This window comes from Schistocerca gregaria, chromosome 3 (assembly GCF_023897955.1).
Source record: "Schistocerca gregaria isolate iqSchGreg1 chromosome 3, iqSchGreg1.2, whole genome shotgun sequence".
Taxonomy (NCBI): domain Eukaryota; kingdom Metazoa; phylum Arthropoda; class Insecta; order Orthoptera; family Acrididae; genus Schistocerca; species Schistocerca gregaria.
This window is the reverse complement of record NC_064922.1, coordinates 941,919,246-941,944,072: the sequence shown is the minus strand read 5'-3', so window position 1 is coordinate 941,944,072 and position 24,827 is coordinate 941,919,246. Positions and strand designations below refer to the sequence as shown.

Here is a 24,827-nt window from a genome sequence, read left to right as displayed (position 1 = left end):
GCACCACTCACCCCTCCAGAACAAGTTATCCAGTGCATGTAACTGCTGTGTGGAGTCTGTGTCCTGAGTACCATACACAGATATTCCTGGGAAGTCATGAGAAATTAACAGCTCAGGCACCAAATGTAATTCCTAAACAGCTTGTGGGCTACAGCTAAGTGGGTGCTTCATGACCCATCCCTAAATGGGTGTGGCTATCATGCTGGGTTTTGAGCATTTGCGTGTGTAGCACATTCGAGATGAATGGCTGAAATTTTATTTCTGGTGGGACACTTGCAGTGCACTGGGCACATTCCCTGCATAGTCAGCACTACTGAGAAAACGTTATGGAAAAGATGAGGTAATATGAAATCTCCAATACTGGTATTGATCACTTCAAGTGTAAATAAAATAGAGCCTTTGTATAAAAATCACTTGTGAGCCACCATTTTACTAGATACCAATTTAATGATTTATGAAACAACGGAAACTTCTGGCTGGAATATCGACAATGTAAGGAAAATAGATTTCTACTTACTGTAAAGATGACATGTTAAGCTGCAGACAGATACAACAAAGATACTTATGCATTAGATTTCAGCTAAAGTGTTCATCAGAAAAAACACACACACACACACACACACACACACACACACACACACACACACACACACACACACACACACACACACAGAGAGAGAGAGAGAGAGAGAGAGAGAGAGAGAGAGAGAGAGAGAGAGAGAGAGAGAGAGAGAGAGAGAGAAACTAATTTAACACTTACACTGGGGTGCTCTGAACATTCCAGTCTTAATCGACCATTAACAGTGTGCCCACATGAATGACAGAGAACTATACAGCATGGTCGATAGCAGATACAAATACCCTTCTTAACTTCATGCGGAGAAAATTGTTTCCCCATGTAGTGGAAATGTCCATTTGATCTGTTCATCACCTGAAATTGTCAAAAGTTGCAGTTACTTATATATTTACAAATTATCGTCAATAGAAATAAATTTTACAGCATATTAATTTGCGTTTAGAATGCTCCTAAACAGAACAGGTATATATTTAATTTGTAAAGGAAACAGTTACTAACCTTAAGTTTTTCATAGTTCACAAGAGTACAACTATTTTAAATAAACCTAAAAGTGTCAGATGGCTCTCATTTAGTGTAAAACCATCTCCAACGACTTCCACGCCTGTGTAATGGGCTGATATTCCTCTTTCCCGCTACTGTCTGAACTAAACTGTTTAAAAGGTAGAAGCGAAATTCATGAAACAGAAGATGTTCATGATTTTCATTTGTTTTTGAACTCCTAATCACTGACTAGAATCCAAGTGTTGCGTAGGTGTTAGGAATCATGTTTAACTCTTGGACAGCTTTTTACACCTCCATGCATGACTGAAAATAAAATCTGAAGCCTTCAAAAACTCTTTCAGAACCTATCAGAAAAAAATTTGAAGATATGGGCTGCACTACCATCTCCTTCACTTTAGTTGCGCTCATTATAATTCTTACAGTATGGGCCATTTTATTCTTATTTCTAGCAGTAACTGCACAACATAGTAGAAGTTATGTACTGGACACCCTACCCCTTGCATTTTTCAGTGTGGCACAGACTTAAACATCAGGATCCGCTACCGATCAATTTGTTACCACAACCAGATTGTTCTGTTTTCACATTTGTTGGGTTTGCAAGCTCATAACCAAATTTTAGAATGCAACCTAAACTAGACCCCATGATGCAAAACAGATCTGTCTGTCTCCACAACCAAGATTTCAAGGGGGGTTCCAATATATAACTTTAGCTACATAACACAAATACTTAACAGATACTCAAACGATCAACTTTAAACGTTAGTAACATGATGCACATAGCTCAGACACAATTCTGCACAAAATGTCATCAACAACCAAAAAATGACGAAGTATAGTGTAAGCAGCAGCTGCAATCAGACAATTAACTTACAGGCACTGTTAAGTATTTCCACCATAATACTGGATCATGGTATTTCCACCATAATACTGGATCATGGTTTGATCAGAAGTAGCAAGTGTGGTCACTGTAAAAATTTATGTATAGCTTATCACTCTTGCTAGAACAGATGTCATTAATCACTTACAAAATAGGGGAAAAAGTACACATACATCCAACAATTGATTGATTCTGCTGACACATGTACTGCACCGTGATATTTAACTTATACAAAACTGCAATGTAAGACGTATTTGCAGTTAAAATCGCGCCTACAGATATTATTCGTAATTACTTGTGTCGCAGACTGAATTACCCCTATTAATTCATAAACGAAAGTAATGGTGGATTAAATTAACGGAAAAAATATGTGGGGCACGAGTAATTGGAGGTTGTGGAGCTGTACTCTGCAAATGAAACAACTATGATGTTTGCTATCCTTTTCTCAATCGGCCGGTTGTGGGCTCCCTTGCATTTTTTCGTAGTTTATGTACGACATACGTACCACAAATAAAGCATCAAAATACTCCGAGACTTAGTCTCTTATCGATTTTCTGTAACTACACTGCAGTTTTAGTTTTATGACGAAAAAGAGCGCTAAATATGACAAAAGTGCGTTTAAATATGGCGCGGATATAAAAAACAAAACCCTGCCGCAGATAAACCTCGGTACCACAATCTTATTAGGCACTCAAGCACGTTGGCTTCACCTAGTCACAGACAAATTATTACCTTTCAACCAAAGACAAAGACCTAGGACTACACTACACCTCTCAGTCTATCTGCATAACCAAGATTTCAACGGGGAAAGGGAACACAATTAGCACTTAACGTTACACATTTCAGTTGGATACTGGATTTCGTGTATTTAGTGGCAAGTTATAACAAGGTAGCTAAAAAATATTTCCATTTCGTTTCACTAACTGTTTACATCAGCTATCAAACTTCCGAAAGTTTCCTTTTCTTCCAACTTACACAAAAACTGTAACAATGATGCTAATTTTACTGCAGTAAATCTGAAAAACACATCGTGTTTACCAAACGAAAATTATACAACATCCAACATATAGTCACTTCGTCACATCTGCAGATAACACGTACCTGTCTTACATAGGCAACATTTTCAATTATAACAGCAGTATTTTTTTTTTCTTGTTTGTGTGTTATCATTCAACAATACCTGCAACTTTGGAATCTTGATAGGTGTCTGGTATAAAAAACAGTCCACTTAATGTTGGAAGAATAATAATTTTATAGTTTATTACTAAGTTAGCTGCCAATTTATTCCGCATTAGAAAACTATTTCAGAAACTACTTTCTGAATGAAAGAAGAATACTAAAGAGCTGATTCGAATTTAAGCTGGCAACAATGATTCTGTTAATTTTTGGTTCAAGATAAAAATTCATACTCACAGAGATGTTTTTGTCTAATCTGAAGTGCTCACTCCTTTTTAAAGAAAAATAAAAGAACCCTATGAAGTAAAACCGTTACACGGACCCCAGCTGCAACAGCAGTTCGTAGCTTGGCACTAGTGCGATATTTCAATGCTGGCCGCGTTAAAAACTGACAATGGCTTCAGCTCTTTGGAAAATTATGCGACACACATTCGCATAAACAACAGAGCTGCACTACAGATACGAAACATCTGCAGCTGCAAAGTCTTCATAGCAAATGACCCAACAGGTTCTTGGAACTTTTAATATCCAGTTCTTGCATTCAGAGAGTAGAGCACTTGTACGGAATGAAAGGTGTCATAGCCATTGCCGCATTCGATGTTATTGCACCAATCACAGTCGACGACCCAGCCCCTCTCAACTTCAGTGAAACACAAACAGGGAAACAGAAAGACACCTACTAGTAAGACAGCAACGCTGAATGAAAACTTTAAAGAGACACTTTCATATATAATATATATATATATATATATATATATATATATATATATTATCGTAAATGCAAGTAGGACAACGCGTGCTGCGTCGCTGTTGATACCGATTCTTAGTTGACCGTTTTTATATATGCCGTTTTAACCGTTCCACTCCGCTGCTTTCGGCGCACATCGTGTATTCACAAGTCTGTAATTTGTGATTGTTGTCCCAGCTATACTTGCTTATAAACAGACATCTAAAAATTGGGTCTTGAAGTTAAAAATTATATGTGTAGACTTAGAATTATGCGATTTCTATATCTAAATCTTTTCTCTGCGTCTTGCTGTGTAATTGCACCCCACGGTGCTTATTTTTGTAGCATTTATTATTTCTTTCAGTTTCATTTAAGGAAGAAGAATGGTGACGGTGGTTGATATGTCGTGTACGAGACATTGAACTAATAGTAATAATGTTATCTTCACAGTCTCTGCATATGTGCTCCATAACGCAACCGTATGCTGTGTGGAAGAGGATACACATAGTACCAGTTGTATTAAATATTCCCCGTCTTTCATTTGTGGGTGGTACGCTTTAAGAACGACGGTCGGTGCCCCCACTGAATGAGGCCGAAACGACTAATCTTGCCGTCAAGGTCACTAATCCAACTTGGTACAGCTCACATGCCATGAAACAGTACTCAAAAACAAGCCAAAAGTTTGTAAGCGAACTTGCGTAAATCATAGTTCCTTAGGATTTTTTTAAACAAATCGGGTCTATAACGCAGTATCATGTGAGGCTCTTTTATATAATTGTGGTAGTCTAAGTCAATTTTTTTACTACACAATTTGTGATTTAATGATTTGATGAGACTGTAGGAATGAAAAAAAAAATCCGATGAACCCTTATGCTTTTAGATTCCTTTTTTTCTTTCTAAGGCGGTTAGTATGGCTGTCCACAATGAAAGACTACACGGAAAAAATACAAACATACGTCTCATTACGGAGGCCAAGCTGTAATAGGGATGTTGATCAGAATTCTGGAGTTGTATCAAGTTGGCAGTTAACACAAGTACAGGAAAATATTTTTGTAAGAATATTTAAAAAATTGCACTTCTTTTCCTGTTGAAACGGCTTACTGTGTTCACGTGACGTCTGTGAAGTCACGAGTAAGTACTCAGTTTTGTGGACCTTAAAGGACCTGTGGAGCTTAATACGTCTTGTGTATTTGCTCAATATCTCGTCAAAGAATAAAGTTATTTAAAAACAGTTTTCCTCCACCATGTCTAGCGAAAACAGAAAGAAAAGAAAAAGGGAGAGGTCCCTGCTTTGGATGAACCAAGGTACGAAAGAAATCGGCTCTCCGCAAAACCGAAGTAATTTCAAACTGCAAAAACTCCGTTAATCATTCTTTTAAAAGTCTTTGTGTGTTTTTGCCTATTTGAGTGATTCGTGTTTTTGCCTGCTGCTTCTCGGAATTTGACAACAGGGGACACGGATTATTCTACGTATACATACAGTACTCCGCAAGCTACCCTAAACTATCTTATCCCCCTTCCCTGTGCCATTCGCGAATGGCGTGTGGAAAGAATGATTGTCAGTGAATAACAGTTTGACCTCTGATTTCTCAATTTTTCTTGTTGTGGTAATTTCGCAAGAAGTAATAGGTTGTCCGACTTTTGCTGGAACGTGCTCTCACAGAATTTCAATAGTAAACCTCTTCATGACGCACAAAGCCTGCCTTATAGCATCTGTCATCGGAATTTGTTGAGGTTCTCCGTATATTACACGTCCATGGGGTTCTCCTGAAATTACCTTTAAATCCGTCGGTTTTGTCCCGTTCATGGCGACGTGTTGAGTTCGATCTGCAAGGAAATATTGAACCAAGTCATAAAATCAGGTCCACACTTGGAGAGTTCGTATTGTTATTCACTAAACGATAGAGTGGAACTATGCCAAATGTCTTCCCGAAGCCAAGGAACATGGCATCAACCTAGCGCCAGTAGTCTACAGCACTAAGGGTTTCATAGAGGAAAAGGGCGAGCCCAGTTTCACAAGATCTCTTATATGCGGAATCCACGTTGATTTTCACAGAGGAAAAATGGCACAATACTTGACGATATAAATGTATCATAATTATAACAACTGATGTCAGCGACATAGGCCTATAATTACGTACAACTGTTCTACGACCCTTGAAAACCGGAATGAGCTGCGCTTTGTCCAAATAGCCAGGTATCTTCGTTGCTCCAGCGACCTACGATAAACTAAAAGCGGAGCAAGTTCTTTCGCATATTCTCTGCAGAATCGTACGGGCATATCATTGTCCAAATGCCCTTACCACCTAAGCTTTTCTAATTCCGCGCCGCGCGGGATTAGCCCGAGCGGTCAAGGGCGCTGCAGTCATGGACTGTGCGATTGGTCCCGGCGGAGGTTCGAGTCCTCCCTCGGGCATCGGGTGTGTGTGTTTGTCCTTAGGATAATTTAGGTTAAGTAGTGTGCTAAGCTTAGGGACTGATTGACCTTGACAGTTAAGTCCCATCAGATTTCACACACATTTTATTATGATATTCCGCAATGAAAACGCTTTTGGAAGATCGAATTCAGCATTTCGGTTCTGAAATAGTGAGTGTATAGATTCAATCGCTTACTTATTTTACACAAGATCAAAATTCCGTAGGGTTTTTAGTCAGATCGTCTGGCAAAAATTTTACGTTCTGTCATTGAAGGCATCTCTTATCACTGTTCCCCTTACGCTCATTTACGCTGCGTTCAGCTTTTGTTTGTCAGCTGTTTTGGCTGTTCTTAAATCTGCGATGAAGCTTTCTTTGTTTCTTTAGCAGCTTTGTAACACAGTTATTAAACCACGGTTGGTCTCTCTCATCTCTTAAGCCTCGCTCGTTTGTCTGACGCGTATTGAGCGATGCTCTTGAATTTTATCCATTTGTGCCCCGTTTCGTCCCCAACACTGCAACTTGATGTTGACTGCTCAGATATCTCATATTTTGTTCTCGTTAAGCGAAAATACACTGCGCAGAAGTAAAGGTCAGCTTTTTTAAGAAGAAAAAAATGCTTTTTCACCCAATGCGACGCAAAATGTGCCTACAAGCTTTCTCTGTAATGGTGCAAAATCGTAGCGCCCTGCGATGTCGCCCTCGGGATCGGCGGCGCTTCAGACAGCAAGATACGGTCGCGGGTTCGAATCCTGCCTCGGACATGGATGTGTAACACGCGATCTAGTGTTGACACATGCGCAAACATGCCGAGCTCAGAGGTTCGTATAAATTTTTTTGGAAATTTGTGGTAAGAACCTATGGGACCAAACTGCTGAAGTGATCGGTCCCTAAGCTTACGCACTACTTAATCTAACTTAAACTAGCTTACGGTAAGGAAAATACGCACACACCCATGCCCGAGGGAGGACTCGAACCTCCGAAGGGGGGAGCCGCGTGAACCGTGGCAAGCCGCCCTAGAGTAATATGGGTTAGCGAGGTAACATTGGCACCGAATTTCACCACAATTCTGCACAATATCACCGCCGAATATCTCCACCGACATGTCACACAATGGGAAGGTCATCACAACCCACTTTACCAATAGCCCACCCCTTCTCTTGACACCTCTGCGATGGCCATCCAGCGTTGGAATCGCACGGTTATCTTACGGGTGTCTGAGGAAAGCATGTCAGGCACACAGCCGTCCAGAATCAACACGAAAAGCCCGCAGATAATGGCCTAAACGTCGTCAGTGAAACCATCCATGGGCGTACCGGCCGAGGGGCAGCTGCCCCCCCCCCCCCCCCACCCACCCCTCCAGAAGGTATTCGAACTCGTTCGCGCAGATCCGGGAGTAATTTTTTCGTCTTCGGCACGTTACTGTCGGCAGGAAAGTTTATAGAAATAATAAATTTAGCGATAAGCAATCCGCTCTGCTATTCGCAGGCATGTTACGTCGCCAAGGAACAGCGTATTCATTTGTAGACAGTAAGGGATCATGACTATGTGAAGTTACTAACGAACAACATCGTTTCGCCTATCATATTTAAATGTAAAATGCTTTTCTGCTCCTAAACTATTAATTTTTTAGTTACAGCTGACGCTAACTGTAGATTAATAGCAGTTGACGTGCAGGTTATGACAAGCAGTAGATGGCGAGACATTTAGTGCAAGTAATTTATAAAATAATTTTTAGAACGTTCCACAAAACTGGCCATCACCGAAAAAACTATCGCGCACTTCAGTAAAAGCCCCATTAGGGCTGCCTGAAGCCCTTGCTCATTTGCATAATTTAATGAGTCCATTATCTGGATTGTTACTAAGTGACGAAGAAAGATTATTTACCAAGAAATTATCGGCGGCTAGAGTGCTAGTGGAACGCACGTTCGGGTTTTTGAAGAGCAAGTTGCATGTTCTCACAAGAAAAAAAAACCTCCTTTGAACACGAAGGCATTGTTATACAGTGCATCTTCTTCTTTCACAACATATTAATCGATAAAGGTATACCCAAAATCTCACTTCAGTTGAGTTTTTACCAGGACATAATCGAAAACAGCGCTTTGAAGCATGCTTTCAGAAGCAAACAGTGGAGCTTCAAGAAGGATGAGGAGCGGAGGAGAGGTGTTCAAAACCTGTCAACTGTCATTATTGCAAATTTACCTCATGAATCGTTTATCGAATACTGTAACTACTGGGGCTATCATTTCTTTATTAAAATGATAAAATTTGTACGTAACTTAAATATGATAATATACCAAAGTTTATGCGTTTCTTGTCTGTAGTATTTTTGGTAGTTATTTATTTTAATTTTTTGCACTTATACAGTTCATTCCAAGATTGGCATACCAGACCTCTGTCGTGGCAGTGTTTGTTTTTCTGATCCCACAACACGGGATGTTGACGTACATATGGGACTTTCGATGTCCATCGCAAGAAATCGCATCCAACGATCGCACGAAACAAAACTCGGAGCTACGGTGCAGCACAGTTCTGCATCCCTCTGCTCAGCCCGCAGTCTAAACAGGCACCTCACTACGCTACTGTTCTTATATTTAAAATGTTTATTGAAAGCAGTTTTTCACTAGTTTACTGTTTTATTTAATAAGAAATGCTGCATGTCTTCTCGGATTGTACAAGTGCATTCTTGTATTTAAAATGTTTATTAAAACCAGTTTTTCACTGGTTTACTGTTGTATTTAATAAGAAGTGCTGTATGTTGTCTCGAGTCCTTGTTTCCTGAGACTAGTATGACCTGCTTTCCCCCCCCCCCCCCCCACACACACACACACACAGTTCAGATCCTGGGAACGCCCTTGAAACCATCCCTTTCCTTTGGGGCGTTCACTTACATTTTGCGATCGAAAATGATAGCTTGCAATCCAGTGCGTAACGGAACGATATTGTTGGCAATCTTTGACACTGTCGACATCCACTGGACGATTGAAAACCTTCTCCAACGACATGGTAGGCTTGCAACCCCGTTGAACGTGATGTGAGCCCTTTGGAGGAGAGCGCTATGGCAATTTTTGCTCTCCAATGCCGAGTGAGACCTCTAGGGAGCGTTCAAACCATTTGACGCGGCAACACCCTCAGTGGCATCAGCACACATTGGTTTAACATTTTAAAAACGTACCTGAGCAGAGATAAACTTTGACCGATGGAATTCGAGGCCTGCTGAAGAGGTTACCTGCCAGACGCGCTTACGAATCCGTCGAGATTTAGGCCGGTATTACACTATCAAATATCTTTGTCAAAGATATTTGATGGTGTAATAGGGAACTTTGTCAAATGTCGTCCAATATTTGATCAAATCTAGGGCCTCGCCGTAGATTTGATAAAAGAAGTCGCAAACTTCTGTTCACTGCAATGTGACATGTTACCACATGGAGCGCTAACATCGCTGTATTCTGTCGTCTGTAGTGTTTTTATAAACATTGCCAGTAAATACAACTGGTGTGTGCCGACAACTATAAAATTAATAGATATGTATGAAGCTGATGAGGCGCTTTACAACGTGAGGCACGCTGAATACAAGAATAGATTATGAAGATTGGAGACCTGACCTAACATAACCTAACCAAACCCTCTCCTGTAGCAAGGAATCGGAGTGTTACAGTGGGCCTCTCTTCTGCAGATGTAGCAGTTCTTAAGTGAATATTGTTCTTTGCGATATGAGGATACACTTCATTGAGCACATATGGAAATGTATGCTCATCCATTCTTGAGTAATTGGTGTACAATTTGACGTCCGCCACTATAAGCTCATGTAACAAGTTTTATTTAATGCTTTTATCGTGTCGTCGTAAAACCCACGGCTTCACACAGGTATGTTTCCTTTTCTTTCCCTGCTTCTCTTCCGCATGTACACACAGTGCAATTGTGGTACATGCAACTGCTGCGGTTAATAAGTTGTTGTCAGCCATCTTGAACTTTGACGAAAACTATGATGACATTGTAATACCCCTTCTAGCGCTACGTCAAATATCTTTGTCAAATATATTTGACGGAATACGTGATCACACCTTTGACAAAAAAATTTGATAGTGTAATACCATCCTTACCTCTGTAAGGGGACAACAAAAGGTCAGCAGGTTACACTGAGGGTATTGTTGCACTGGACGGTCTTAGAAGGACCCTTTGCCGTTTTATTCGTGCATGTGCCAATATTGCCACCCCGACCCCTTCCCCATGATCGCGCCACAGGAGGGTGCACAACTGGAGTACTGAAAAAGCACAAACAATTTTTGTTGCTTCAGACCAAATACAGATTTCTTCAAATGGTTTTGAACGCTCCCAAATGGCTCCACCCCGTATGCGAGCGCCAAACTTGCGACAGCAGTACACTCTAAAGGGCAATGGAGTGGCAGCCCCACAATGTTCTTAGAAAAGAGTTGAACTATCACGGCGGGTATTCACAATGTCTAAGGTTGTCAAGAGCGTCGTTCTGTTGCACATCACATTGCACATCGTTTATAAATGAACGTCCCAAAGGGAAGGAATGACTTCATTGACGACCTTTATGCCACCTCCTAAGACCTTTACTTGTTCATTCTGACCGGAGGTGTGTCTCAAATGTTTTCCTCGGCCACCTGTGAGTATAACCGCTTGATTTCAAAGCCGGCAGAGATGTCAACACAAGGGGTGAGATGTGGGAAAGGGGGCAAGGTGAGACGACCTCCCCAGCGTTTGCAATATCCACAGTGGCGTCGGACAGAATTGTAATGAAATTTGGTGCCAATGTGACTCCATTAAGCCACGCCACATCTCACATAAACTTCTAAGCTCTGGCCTTTTTTTCGCAAGTGTCGACATCTTGCTGCCTCAAGTATCACTGATCTCGAGGGTAATATCGCGAGGTGTTAAGCTTAAATGCTCTGAGTAACCGGAAGTCACCCATTGGGATTTTTTGTGATCTATCAAAGGCTTTTGATTGTGTAAATCATGGAATACTTCTAGATAAGCTCAAGTATTGTGGTATGAATGGGACAGTGCTAAAATGGTTTAAACCTTACCTAACTGCAAGAGTGCAGAAAGTTGAAATAAACAAATCGCGTAATATGCAAAAAACTGGTGATTTCTCAAACTGGGGAACAATCAAGAATGGGGAGCCGAAAGGTTCGGTCTTGGGTCCTCCCTGTTCTAAACATATATTAATGAGTTGCCATTCTATATTCACGATGATGCAAAGCTGGTAGTTTTTGCCGATGATACAGGTATAGCTATCACACCCAACAGACAAGAATTAACTGGTGACACTGTAAACGATGTTTTACAGAAAATCATTAAGTGATTCTCTGCAAATGGGCTCTCATTAAACTTTGACAAAACACAGTATATACAGTTCCACACAGTAAATGGAATGACCCCATTAATAAATATAGACTTCGATCAGAAATCGGTAGCTAAGGTAGAATATTCAAAATTTCTAGGTGTGTGCATTGATGAGGGTTTGAAGTGGAAAAAACACACTGAGGATCTACTGAAACGTTTGAGTTCAGCTACTTATGCTATAAGGATCATTGCAAATTTTGGCGATATACATCTGAGTAAATTAGCTTACCACGCCTATTTTCATTCTCTGCTTTCGTATGGCATCATATTTTGGGGTAACTCATCATTGAGTAAAAGAGTGTTCATTGCACAAAAGCGTGTAATCAGAATAATTTCTGGAGCTCATCCAAGATCTTCAGAAGTATGTAGGTTGCAGTGGGTACTGGGAGATGAAGAAACTTGCACAGGATAGTGTAGCATGGAGAGCTGCATCAAACCATTCTCAGAACTGAAGACCACAACAACAGCAACATCCAAGAACATCCTGCATACACTTATTTAAAGAGCTAGGGACCTTCAGTGTAGCCTCACAATATATATATATTCACCTATGAAATTTGTTATTAACAATCCGAACGAATTCAAAAGTAATAGCAGTGTACATGGCTACAACACTATGAGAAAGGATGATCTTCACTACTCAAGGTAAAATCTAACTTTGGCTGAGAAGGGGGTAAATTATGCTGCCACAAAAGTCTTTGGTCACTTACCTAATAGTATGAAAAGTCTGACAGATAGCCATATAGCATTTGAAAGTAAATTAAAAGAATTTCTTAATGGCAACTTCTTTTACTCATTAGATGAATTTTTGGATATAGTAAGTGGGTAATTTTCCAACATCAAAAAGAAAAATGAGTGTTATGTAAAATTTTGTCTAATGTAATATCTTATACAGACACCTTTTATTAACCTGACACGTTCCACATCATTACGAAGTGTCGTATTCATGATCTATGGAACAAGTACTAATCTAATCTAATCTATTTCACCATTACAAAGGAAGATTGTAGGCGCCTTTGAGCCAAGTTTCAAACTTCTATATCACTAGGGAAGGAGGGAGGGAGATGGCATTTTAATTCTTTACGCAGGGTATTTTCCTGCATTTCTCAACATTCCTTACATCACCTGGAGCAATTGCTGCTGCTTCAGTGATTAACGCTTAAAATTCACGTCAGTTGCACTAGCCCCCTCCTGGAATCTGGAAGCCTAGATTTTTTTTTAAATTTACGAGATAAGTCACACGCACTTCTAGCGATGGTACTCTGCAGTATTGCAAAACACCATATTTTGTACGCGCTAAAGCAATTAACATACTGTAGCTTTAGCAGTAACTACACTACTGGCCATTAAAATTGCTACACGACGAAGCTGACGTGCTACAGACGCGAAATTTAACCGACAGGAAGAAGATGCTGTGATATGCAAATGATTAGCTTTACACAAGGTTGGCGCCGGTGGCAACAACTACAGCGTGCTGACATGAGGAAAGTTTCCAACCGATTTCTCGTACACAAACAGCAGTTGACCGGCGTTGCCTGGTGAAACGTTGTTGTGATGCCTCGTGTAAGGAGCAGAAACGCGTACCATCACGTTTCCGACTTTCATAAAGGTCGGATTGTTGCCTATTGCGATTGCGGTTTATCGTATCGCGACCTTGCTGCTCACGTTGATCGAGATCCAATGACTGTTAGCAGAATATGGAATCAGAGGTTTCAGGAGGGTAATACGGACCGCCGTGCTGGATCCCAACGGCCTCGTGTCACTAGCAGACGAGATGACAGGCATCTTATCCGCACGGCTGTAACGGATCGTGCAGCCACATCTCGATCCCTGAGTCAACAGATGAGGACGTTTGCAAGACAACAACCATCTGCACGAACAGTTCGACGACGTTTTTCAGCAGCATAGACTATCAGCTCGGAGACCATGGCTGCTGTTACCCTTGAAGCTGCATCACAGACAGGAGCGCCTGCGGTGGTGTACTCAACGACGAACCTGGGTGCACGAATGGCAAAACGTCAATCTTTCGGATGAATCCAGGTTCTGTTTACAGCATCATGATGGTCGCATCTGTGTTTGGCGAAATCGCAGTGAACGCACATTGGAAGCGTGTATTCGTCATCACGATACTGATGTATCACCCGGCGTGATGGTACGGCTTGCCATTGGTTACAAGTCTCGGTCACATCTCGTTCGCATTGATGGCACTTTGAACAGTGGATGTTACATTTCAGATGTGTTACGACCCGTGACTCTACCCTTCATTCGATCCCTGTGAAACCCTACATTTCGGCACGATAATGCACGACCGCATGTTGCAGGTCCTGTACGGGCCTTCCTGGATACAGAAAATGTTCGACTGCTGCCCTGGCCAGCACAGTCTCCAGATCTCTCACCAATTGAAAAAGTCTGGTCAATGGTGGCCGAGCATCTGGCTCGTCACAATACGCCAGTCACTACTCTTGATGAACTGTGGTATCGTGTTGAAGCTGCATGGACAGCTGTGCTTGTACACGCCATCCAAGCTCTGTTTGACTCAATGCCCAGGCGTATCAAGACCGTTGTTATGGCCAGAGGTGTTTGATGTGGGTACTGATTTCTCAGGATGTATGCGCCCAAATTGCGTGAAAATGTAATCACATGTCAGTTCTAGTATATAATATTTGTCCAATGAATGCCCGATTAACATTTGCATTTCTTCTTGGTGTAGCAATTTTAATGGCCAGTAGTGTGTATGATTTTGGTTTGTCTGTCACGCCGTCCACGGCATATGACGCCCTTTCGGTGGCGCGATGAGGGCAGCACCTCTGCTGGCAGAGACGCCAGGTGGATCACATGGGACGCAATGGAGTCTTCTGCATCTGTCGAGTACCTGAGTTGGTAGCACTGCCGACAGAGCTGCCGCCACGAGATTCTCGAGTTTTTTTTTATGGCTACACAACCGAGTGAAACCGTTTGAAACTTCGCAACCGCGCATGCGCAGCGTCGCGATAGTTTCAAACGTCGGTACCCTTGGTGCTTACTCTAACGCATATTTCAAATGTTTGGTTGTTTGATCACCTGTAGCGTTAGTTGACACCTTCGTTCTCTTCCCGTTGCTCGAATGTTTCTAATTTAAATAATGAAACTAGTACATATTTTTTCTTGCTCAGCACCACGCGTTTGGAGAATTTATTCTATTATTTGCACTCACAAACAGTACGAAGTGGTTTGCGAGTTGTGGTTTGCTGCCTAACGGAGGAGGAACATTTTCTTATAACCTCAAAAAGGCTGCTACAGTGCAAGAAACCAAGCACAATATAAAAATACTAATAAAAATATTTGACCACGACAGTGAGTAATTCTCGAATTGCGTCGTGCTAAGCGTGAAAAAATACGTAAGTGGTGCAGTGTTTCATTACTTAAGGAATGAATGAGGTTGCAGGCTTAGCAGAAACATCGATTATAATGAATGAAATTGAGTCAAATGTTTCTGCTTCCCACTTGTGACTGCCGGCACTTCTTGGAAAAGCAGCGATACAAAACGTAAAAAATGATTGAAGACGATCTTAATTGTTCTTGCTTTCCTCGCCAATATCCTGCTTTCACATATTTTGATTATAAGTATATTTTTTATACGCATGTGATGAAAATATTTGGGTAAGCTTCTCTCTGATTTTCATAATACATATTTTGTTGCTGATAGACAATACACTATGATAATTAGTACCAATGTTAATAAACTACAATGCAGTAAATGCCTAAACATTACAAATATCGAAAATTATAAAATTTGAAGAAAAATTATAGTTGGTTTGGTTAGATGGGACTGACTACAATGTGTCCACTGGTTACGAATCAGGTATGCTGCTTAATGTCACTGATATATGTGTAAAGCATAGCATTCCTATTTGTATTCATACAGCCGGTCGGAGTGGCCGTGCGGTTCTAGGCGCTACAGTCTGGAACCGAGCGACCGTTACGGTCGCAGGTTCGAATCCTGCCTCGGGCATGGATGTGTGTGATATCCTTAGGTTAGTTAGGTGTAATTAGTTCTAAGTTCTAGGGGACTGATGACATCAGAAGTTAGGTCGCATAGTGCTCAGAGCCATTAAACCCTTTTTGTATTTATACAGCCACTTTTCTGAAGTGTGCCAACTTCTGTGCGCGTGATATTAATAGCAATGAGTATGGTATGTGAGCCACAATCATCGGCTCACGTGATCGGATCCGTGTAGGGAAGAGAGAAAACTTATTTCAAAGTGACGTCAACAGAGGATAGTGAGATCCTTTTACTTTTGATACCCCAGCTTTATAAATGCAACACACTACTACAGGAAATTCTCCCAAGGTAATAAAATTGCACTAGGATGTATTAAATTTTCACAAGGATGAGATATACAGTTCCTTTAAAAGATTAGTAGGAATCTAGTACTTATTTTCTTCTACGAGAATCCTGCAACTGAACACACAAGGCTTTGCGCATACTTATTTTCTTCTACGGGAATCCTGCAACTGAACACACAAAGTTTTGCGCATACTTATTTTCTTCTACGGGAATCCTGCAACTGAACACACGCGCAATGCACGCGGTGATCTCTTTGGAGCAGGCGTAGTAAACGCTTTGAAGACAGTCAGAAAAATTTCCTCCGATAGTCGAAATTATTTGCAACCGTCCATTGCCTGCGAATCGAATAGCTAACAACCAGTTACAAACTACGACAACTGGGGGAGTGCCTGCGTCGCCATATGCGAGTCGTTCAAACAGTTCCATTGCAATCAGTCCGGCTAGGGCATTCGTAGCGAAGCCAAGCGGGAAGCATTGCGGGGGCAGGGGGAGGGCTTTAAAGCAACTCGTTTTCTTTGTTGGCAAAATTAAACACAAATTTGAAACCATTTGTTACCATATTTTCAACACGTAAAATCACGGAACGTGGCAACAGGTATGTAATGTAATCTGCTAGCAGCTAGTAAATCAAAACAGACGAAAACTGTGCTATTAATTTGGCTACCTTAACGTAGTAGAACACTTCACTTGCACGCATGTAGAACTCTTATCAATATCAATAAACGCATCTTAAATCGCACTAAGATGGCGGCGAACACAAGAACAGGTACAGTACGGAAAATATTTGGCAATTAGAAAATTAAACAGCCGGAAACTACGTAGTAATCCTTGCGTGTGGTTACAAATACGGAACTTTGAAAGCCTTGCGCAAAGCAAACTCTTGAATCACAGATTCTTTCTTCAGTTGAACCGCCTCGTCGCTTTCGGTTGAAAGAACAGCGAGCCGTTAAGGCGGTAGCGTTCCATGGTAGATTTTAGGTAGTTCTTAATAGGTTTTAATTTTGGAAAACATCTTTCTCCAGACGCCACGGTGACAGGCATCGTCAGCAAAATGAGACAGGCTGTAGTGATATTGGCACACGATTCTTTTTACTGGGCGTAAGTACTTAACTGTGTCCACTGTCTTCACTGTAGGAGGAATCGCAAAATGTAGCTGTCTTACTTATAAGACGAGGTCAGATGTGTCTACATTCGTTAGTTCCAAGTCTTGCAGATAACTCGCTACTTTCTGACAACTCGTTTCAATTTCCTTATTTTGCACTCCAAGAAGTTTGGATGGCTGAAAGAGAAATCTGAAGTATTCTGAATAATTGGCTAGCTCTTTGAACTTTGATCTCATGCCGCTCAAAGATTCGTCGACGACCGCCATTGATTCTAAAACTTTCTTCGGCTTCGTGCTGCTATTGGTCTCGTCAGCGACAACGTTCGGATCGTCTCCAGTCTCGTCGAAAAATCCTTTGCTCTTCTTTTGGTGACGAGTTGAAAACTTCGCGACCCATACTAAATATGCCATCAGTTCTGTTGCAGTTGACACATAGGGCGTGAACTCCGTCTCCCTGTAGTTTTTGAAAAAATTATTCAATCCACTTATTTCTTGTAGGCGACGTCTAACTGCACATCTTCATCTTGAAAACTTTAGTGACCTCACTCATGACATGTAAGGAGTTGTGACATATAAGAGCTAAAACGAATTCGAAGGAGCTTCAGATCAGACAGTTGAATCCTTTGTTGTCTCGGTAACCTTTTCGAGCGCTTCACAAACTTTCTCCAGCTGGTATCTGACGGGCTCGACTTTCCAACACGTGACTCCCATCTAACATCTGTCTCTTTAAAGTTAGTTCAGAACAGATCTCAGAATATTCCACCTCTCTACAGATACCGAAAATGGAGTGTACAATCGCTGTATTATGCCGAAAAGCGTAATTACCTCTGTACTACATTTGACCATGTCTCCAAGTACCAAGTTCAAGCTGTGATTAACATAAGGCTTAAAAATTGCCCGCTTGTTGATCTGCAAATCTCGAGCCTGTACACCAGTAGATTTTCCTTTCATATCGGCTCCGTTGTCATATTCTGGGCCTCGACAATCCATAATGTTTAAATTGTTTTCTTCCAGCACATCTATTAAAACCTTCGCCAGTACTTCTCCAGTTGTACCTTTCACTATTAAAAAAAATTTTCGACTAGCGGTATGGTTGGAACCGTAAAATTCGACATCTTGACGTAACGAACAATCAGACTCATTTGTTCTTGATGATTAAAGTCTGGATTGCAATACAGGACGACGGTGTAATATTTTGCAGCTCAATTATCATCTAGACTTCTTCCCTTAGTTGATATACCTGAAAGAAGGCATTTTATAGAATGTTCAGGGTTTTACGCTAGTTTTAGAGACCGTTGACGCAGGTAATACTTGGGGAAAATAGGGCCGTCGTTTGAACTTTACAGGGTGTTCGATCCAGGATCGTGCACAGCCTTGACCAATCCAAGCACTTCTGTTCGTGAGCATGGTGCATGGTTTGAATGAGCAGATGTCTGCAGTGTAGCTGACGGGTGATCATTGCCGTACTCACAAATGGAAACGCTTGAATCACGGAAGCTCTGTGCCTGTACCCAGTTAACAATGTGTAATTTTTTGCCTTTATTTTAAAGTTATTTCTCAGTGTCTTATTTCACTAAGTCACATCTTCACGTTGTTGTTGTGGTCTCCAGTCCTGTGACTGGTTTGGTGCAGCTCTCCATGCTACTCTATCCTATGCAAGCTTCTTCATCTCCCAGTACCTACTGCAACCTACATCCTTCTGAATCTGCTTAGTGTATTCATCTCTCGGTCTCCCTCTACGATTTTTACCCTCCACGCTGCCCTCCAATGCTAAATTTGTGATCCCTTGATTCCTCAGAACATGCCCTACCACCCGGTCCCTTCTTCTTGTCAAGTTGTGCCACAAACTCCTCTCCTCCCCAATTCTATTCAATACCTCCTCATTAGTTATGTGATCTACCCATCTAATCTTCAGCATTCTTCCGTAGCACCACATTTCGAAAGCTTCTATTCTCTTCTTGTCCAAACTATTTATCGTCTATGTTTCACTTCCATACATGGCTACACTCCATACAAATACTTTCAGAAACGACTTCCTCACACTTAAATCTATACTCGATGTTAACAAATTCCTCTTCTTCAGAAACGCTTTCCTTGCCATTGCCAGTCTACATTTTATATCCTCTCTACTTCGACCATCATCAGTTATTTTACTTCCTAAATAGCAAAACTCCTTTACTACTTTAAGTGTCTCATTTCCTAATCTAATTCCCTCAGCATCACCCGATTTAATTGGACTACATTCCATTATCCTCGTTTTGCTTTTGTTGATATTCATCTTATATCCTCCTTTCAAGATACTGTCCATTCCGTTCAACTGCTCTTCCAAGCCCTTTGTTGTCTCTGACAGAGTTGGAATGTCATCGGCGAACCTCAAAGTTTTTATTTCTTCTCCATGGATTTTAATACGTACTCCGAATCTTCATGTTACCACTAAAAATATCTTAAAATATACTTTAAAACGATATACAAAAGCGAAGGGAGGGGGGCACTGCCTGAAACGGAGGACACAAGTGAGACGGTAAAAAAAAAGAAACTGTGAGTGCAGCAAGTAATCATGCATACCTACGCTAAATGTCAACCATAGATAACACAACACCTGGCTTACGGTAAATATCAGCGCTGCGAATCAGATACCAAAAAAGTCTTGGAAATTAAATCTCTAAGAGTGAGCTCATTCACCACTTTCCACCCGCAGTAGCACTCATTCATATGGGAGAATTGAAAGCTAGGCAGCCCGAGCACAAACGTCAGCATGTATTTTAAATGGCGCTTTACTGGCGAATAGACATTTCCAATATCAAATGAAAAGCCATAAAAATTGGTGGCTGCATAATGGGTAACGTGCAAATTTTATTATTCTGTCACGTAATTGTTTACACCCTGTCTTTATCTTGCCGAGCCCCCAGACCTTCGCCTTACCTGACAAGTGCTATTTCGTTATTGGACACATTAATGCAAATACAGGGTGTAACAAAAAGAATCGCAAATTTTATTATTCTGTCACGTAATTGTTTACACCCTGTCTTTATCTTGCCCACCCCAGACCTTCGCCTTACCTGACAAATGCTATTTCGCTATTGGACACATTAATGCAAATACAGGGTGTAACAAAAAGAATCACCCGATTTGGCACGTCTATATTTCTGAAACTAATAAACATATACAATGAATTTTGTCGTTTGATGAACGGGAAACTAAAAAAAATTCTTACCTTTTCGTAGGCGTTCAATACGCCCGCCTTGAGATGCACGGCGTATGTCAGTTCGGTATTCAAATCGTTCTCACGCTGCAGTGAGCATAGCTTGAGTTTTTGTCCCGACACCATTTTTACTAGAACTGAAGTGGGCGCAGACTGCTGCCACCTAGCGGGAACCGCGTAAAACTCGAGAGTTTGCTCTTTCCAACAGTACATTTCTCAGGCACGTAGCTTAAATAACACACTAGTTATGATTTTTTTTAAAGCGGATGATTCTTTTTGATACATCTTGTATAGTTACGACTTACCTAACATTTCAATCACTTCGTTTTGAATTTGCGGTCCAAAGTAGTGATAACGAGTAAATTTTCCTTCATCGGCGCATGGAAAGATGCTGTCATTTCTATCACTATCAGGAAATTTTCATTGTCAGATTGGTAAATTGTTGACAAAGAACCTCGAAGCGCTGACTTCCTTCGTGCTAAAATTTCCGCTGTTACGATTATTCTTGTTAAAGCATTTCGCCATTGTTTCTTTTCTTGAATTATTCGTGCTTCGTTCAAGTCATCAAAGGTACAGTTCTTTTTCAGCCTCTGTTTTTATTCCACCAATTTTGTGAAGGACGAAATGTCATCCACCGAGCGTTCACGTTTTCGAATGGCATCGCCACAACGACTCCACGAGTCAAATCCTTCGGGTTGTGTATTTTTAACATTGAAGATTCAGCAACAGAATGCGTAGCGGCACTTTAGATTTAGACTAAATGAGCCCAGCTCTTGAATTAATTCCGCCATTTTATAATTTCTAGTAACAGAAATCTTAGGAGAAGCGGCCACCATCTTCGCTTCTTGGGTGTGTTGAAAGGATTTCCGCAGGTCTCTTTTGTGCCAGAATTTCCGCCACTGAAGCGTTATTAATGTCTGGGCCCTTTTTCTGGTTCATTCAAATTAACTGGTAGTCCCTAAGGTTCACCTTGATTTGACTGTGAGGAAGCTAGCGATATATTTTTTTGCTGAATCTAATCTTGCTGTTTCAGATGATGAAAACACTACCAGTGGATCTTTTTTGAGCGTACGGCATCGTTGGCTGGGAGGCCCCTTCTGGGGAAGTTCGGCCGCAAAGTGCAGGTCATTTCATTCGACGCCACAGAGAATGAAATGTCGATGAGGCCAACATAACACCCAGTTCTCGAACGCAGAAAATTTGCAACCCGGCCGGGAATCGAACCCCGGTCCGCTTGCGTTGGGGGCGAGCACGTTACCATCTTTTTCTTTTTTGCTTAGCAGCCATACACTTTTTTCCACAAAAATAGCAACAAAAATGGCTACAATGAAATGACATAAATAAGGTGACAGATAATTGCAGTCATAAATTACAGCAATCAAAAAATGAGTCTTTAGCAGTAGCACAATTTAGCACCTTCACTGTCAGCTTCAACTGGTGACAGATCAGCATGCACATTTTCTTCTTCTGCAGCCTGAGGTTTCTCATTATCATTTCCCAGACGAAAATTACTCATTCAGTAAATCCTTGATGTGTGTTCCTTCCAGAGTAAATTACGTGGACAGAAAAGCAGTCCCGAACAGTGACATCGCAAAATACTTCACTGCCTTGTTATTTTTGTCTGTTCCAGCCTTCTAAACGCATCCATAAGGAGTTCAGGATCTTCCTTTATATCAGACACCAGATGTTTGTCGCCATATTCTTGGGGGTATCTGCTGTACTACTGATGCAGGTGAGCTAAGGGTCGGGAACGTGACCCAACCCATTCCCCCTCTACTAGGAATCCAGTTCCTAACCTGTACCCATTCTGTTGAAGACAATTCGGAGCATGTTACCATATTTCTTATTGTGATTCTGATATTTAAGTATTTTCTCGAATTCATTTTCCATATACATCTTGTATTCAATATGTTCATCGCTCCCAATATTGTTAAAAACATAACTTGTATATTTGTCCCTTAACCAAATCACTGCGTTATTTTTTGCCTGACGGTAGTAACTTTCCTCTGGTCTGAAGAAAATGTTAGTCGGTACATTGTTTATTGAAGTTCTTGTTATTTGAGCAATTTTCTCCCTGGTCGACCGCCCGTTGATAATCCGATCTCCACATGTGTAACGATGAGGCACACTATCAACGAGGTTGCATTTGCTGCAGAGGTTAGTGTCACTTAAACCGATGGCAAAAAGAGACTCTCATTGGTGCTGACGATGTTATTGACTACATTGTACCACGCTGTTCTCACGTCAAACGAAAGAACATCACTACTGTTATTTTTCCAGACCACATTCCAAGCTATTCCAGCATATTTAGTTTCTATGTTATTTTTCCTTTCATGTTTCCGTCTTTCAGCTAAAATCGCCTTTGCTGTAACGTTTTTGGAGTTTAAAAGCTTTTTTCTGAGATCCGCTCAGCTATGCAGGCGCACTACCAATGGCTCTAATTAATCATTAGAAGTAGACTGATCGTCGTACTAACTAGAAACATGTCGTTCTGTAGTTTCCTTCTCTCTGCTTTCACCTGTCGTAGCACCTATCGACTCTGCTTTCAGTGTTTGGTCAAACGATTGTGATGAACGAGTGCATAACTTTTTTTTGTTCCCTTTTCTGATTGTTGGAATTTTTCCAGTAATTTTCTTTTACGGTTGTTTCCGGCTACATCTTCGCATTTTCGCTTTCTGTTTCCTTGAGTGCCATGATGCCTAATCGGTTACCATAATCAAAAAGAAAAAAATTGGCATTAAAATTTCTAGAAGGACTCTCTGGACGTTTTAACGTTATCGGTTCACATATCGGCAAACAATGAACAACGAAAAACTCGCCTCTTTTATGCTGATGTTCACAAAACCAAAAACCTTGAGCATCCTTAACCTAAGTACAACGAGGCATGTGAACGTCTGGCGTGCGACTAATGCCCCGTCACCTTCACCAACAATTGGCTCGGGTTGGATGAGGGACAGAGCCGAGGAGAGCAGCGGTCAAGGCCGTATCCTACGTGAGTGACAGAAGCGGGCCACTTCTGGATACGCGACACTCCAGCCATAAGCGGCAGCATCGGGCGACAACCTTGGGTGCCCTGTGTGTGAGCGACCAAGTTGCGCTACAAGACGGCTGCTAAGGGCCAACCTGCTGTTTCTAAAAACGGCGTCCTTAACCTGTACAATACTGTAGCTGGAGAGTAAGGCTACAGAATTAGGTTTATTAAGAAACCAAAGTGAAAAGGAATGCTCTGCATGAAATTTACAAATGATCACCAGACAAGTTCTTCGAATACACGTGAATGAGCAGAGGCGCATTCGACTATCTCATCAATAAATTAAATACGAATGTTTTTTATTTTACATGCTCAAGAACTTTTAACAGCCAATAAATACGGAGGACTGACTGTTAATGACTAACTATGCTAAATACAAGATACAAACAGAAGCACGAAAATCAATCATAGCTAGCTGTGGTTTAGGGGAAGCGTATGTAGTTCATAACTATGTGTGAGGAAAACGTCCTGGGTTCGATTTCTGTCCCTTCTTATATTTTTACTGACTCAGCTACAATTCTGGAGGAGGGAGGAGGAGGAGGTTAGTGTTTAACGTCCCGTCGACAACGAGGTCATTAGAGACGGAGCGCATGCTCGGGTTAGGGAAGAATGGGGAAGGCAATCGGCCGTGCCCTTTCAAAGGAACCATCCCGGCATTTGCCTGAAACGATTTTAGGGAAATCGCGGAAAACCTAAATCAGGATGGCTGGAGACGGGATTCAACCGTCGTCCTCTCGAATGCAAGTCCAGTGTGCTAATACAATTCTGTATACTAAGTTTTATGTATACTGTTTGCACTGCATCGCTAAGTACATTTTTAAGGTGTTGACAAAGAATCTGATATTCACACCTATTTCAGTATATCTCACTTTAATTCCTAATAAATTACAATGAACCATGAAATTTTATAGATATTTGATGTTGCGAACGTAATTCATCAGCAGTCAGTGTTAAGGCCAAGCGTTTCAATTACTCTAAATAGTCTGTAAAAGTAAGGCTTACAAAATTTTTGAAAAGAAAGTCAAACGTTTTGTGTAACAATTAGTCTATAAGTATGAAATAAAAGATATTAGGGAAACGTTTGGGGCACCTCATTTTCTGTTCATGATTTCGAGCATCATTCAAAGGCACGTAGAACGCTTCTCTGATCTACTTATTTCTTTTACACAAATCAGCAACAATTTTAGACACCTGAAATTTCTCTTCATTGCTTCTAAAAAGAAAGTACAATTCTGCTTTTCACACAGCTTTGTGAAATGGATCTTTTTGCAAAAGTAAGTTAATCGTTTTCTCCTCCAAGAAGAAGAGGTTAGAGATGGATTGAGGGTAGTGTTGTGATACGCAGCATTATCAATCACTAACGATGAGTTTGGTGCGGGATGGGGGATTACTTTGCTTCTGAGGCACTGCTCGAAATTTTCGAAGTTCAAACGCACTTAGGTCTCATCCACATGTACAATAGTCCTCCCACTATCCTTGTAATTTTGTGTAGCATAAAATACTATAATGATTATTCACG

General features: G+C 41.1%; 1 protein-coding gene across 1 annotated transcript in view; it reads right to left on the bottom strand.

The window, feature by feature from the left end:
- LOC126355864 (uncharacterized protein CG13380) overlaps positions 1–24,827 on the bottom strand; it is a 98,921-nt gene that overhangs the window by 59,376 nt on the left and 14,718 nt on the right. Inside the window, exon 2 of the mRNA XM_050006362.1 lies at positions 761–931. Coding sequence (XP_049862319.1) covers positions 761–931 — 171 coding nt within the window. The remainder of the gene's footprint in view (positions 1–760; positions 932–24,827) is intronic.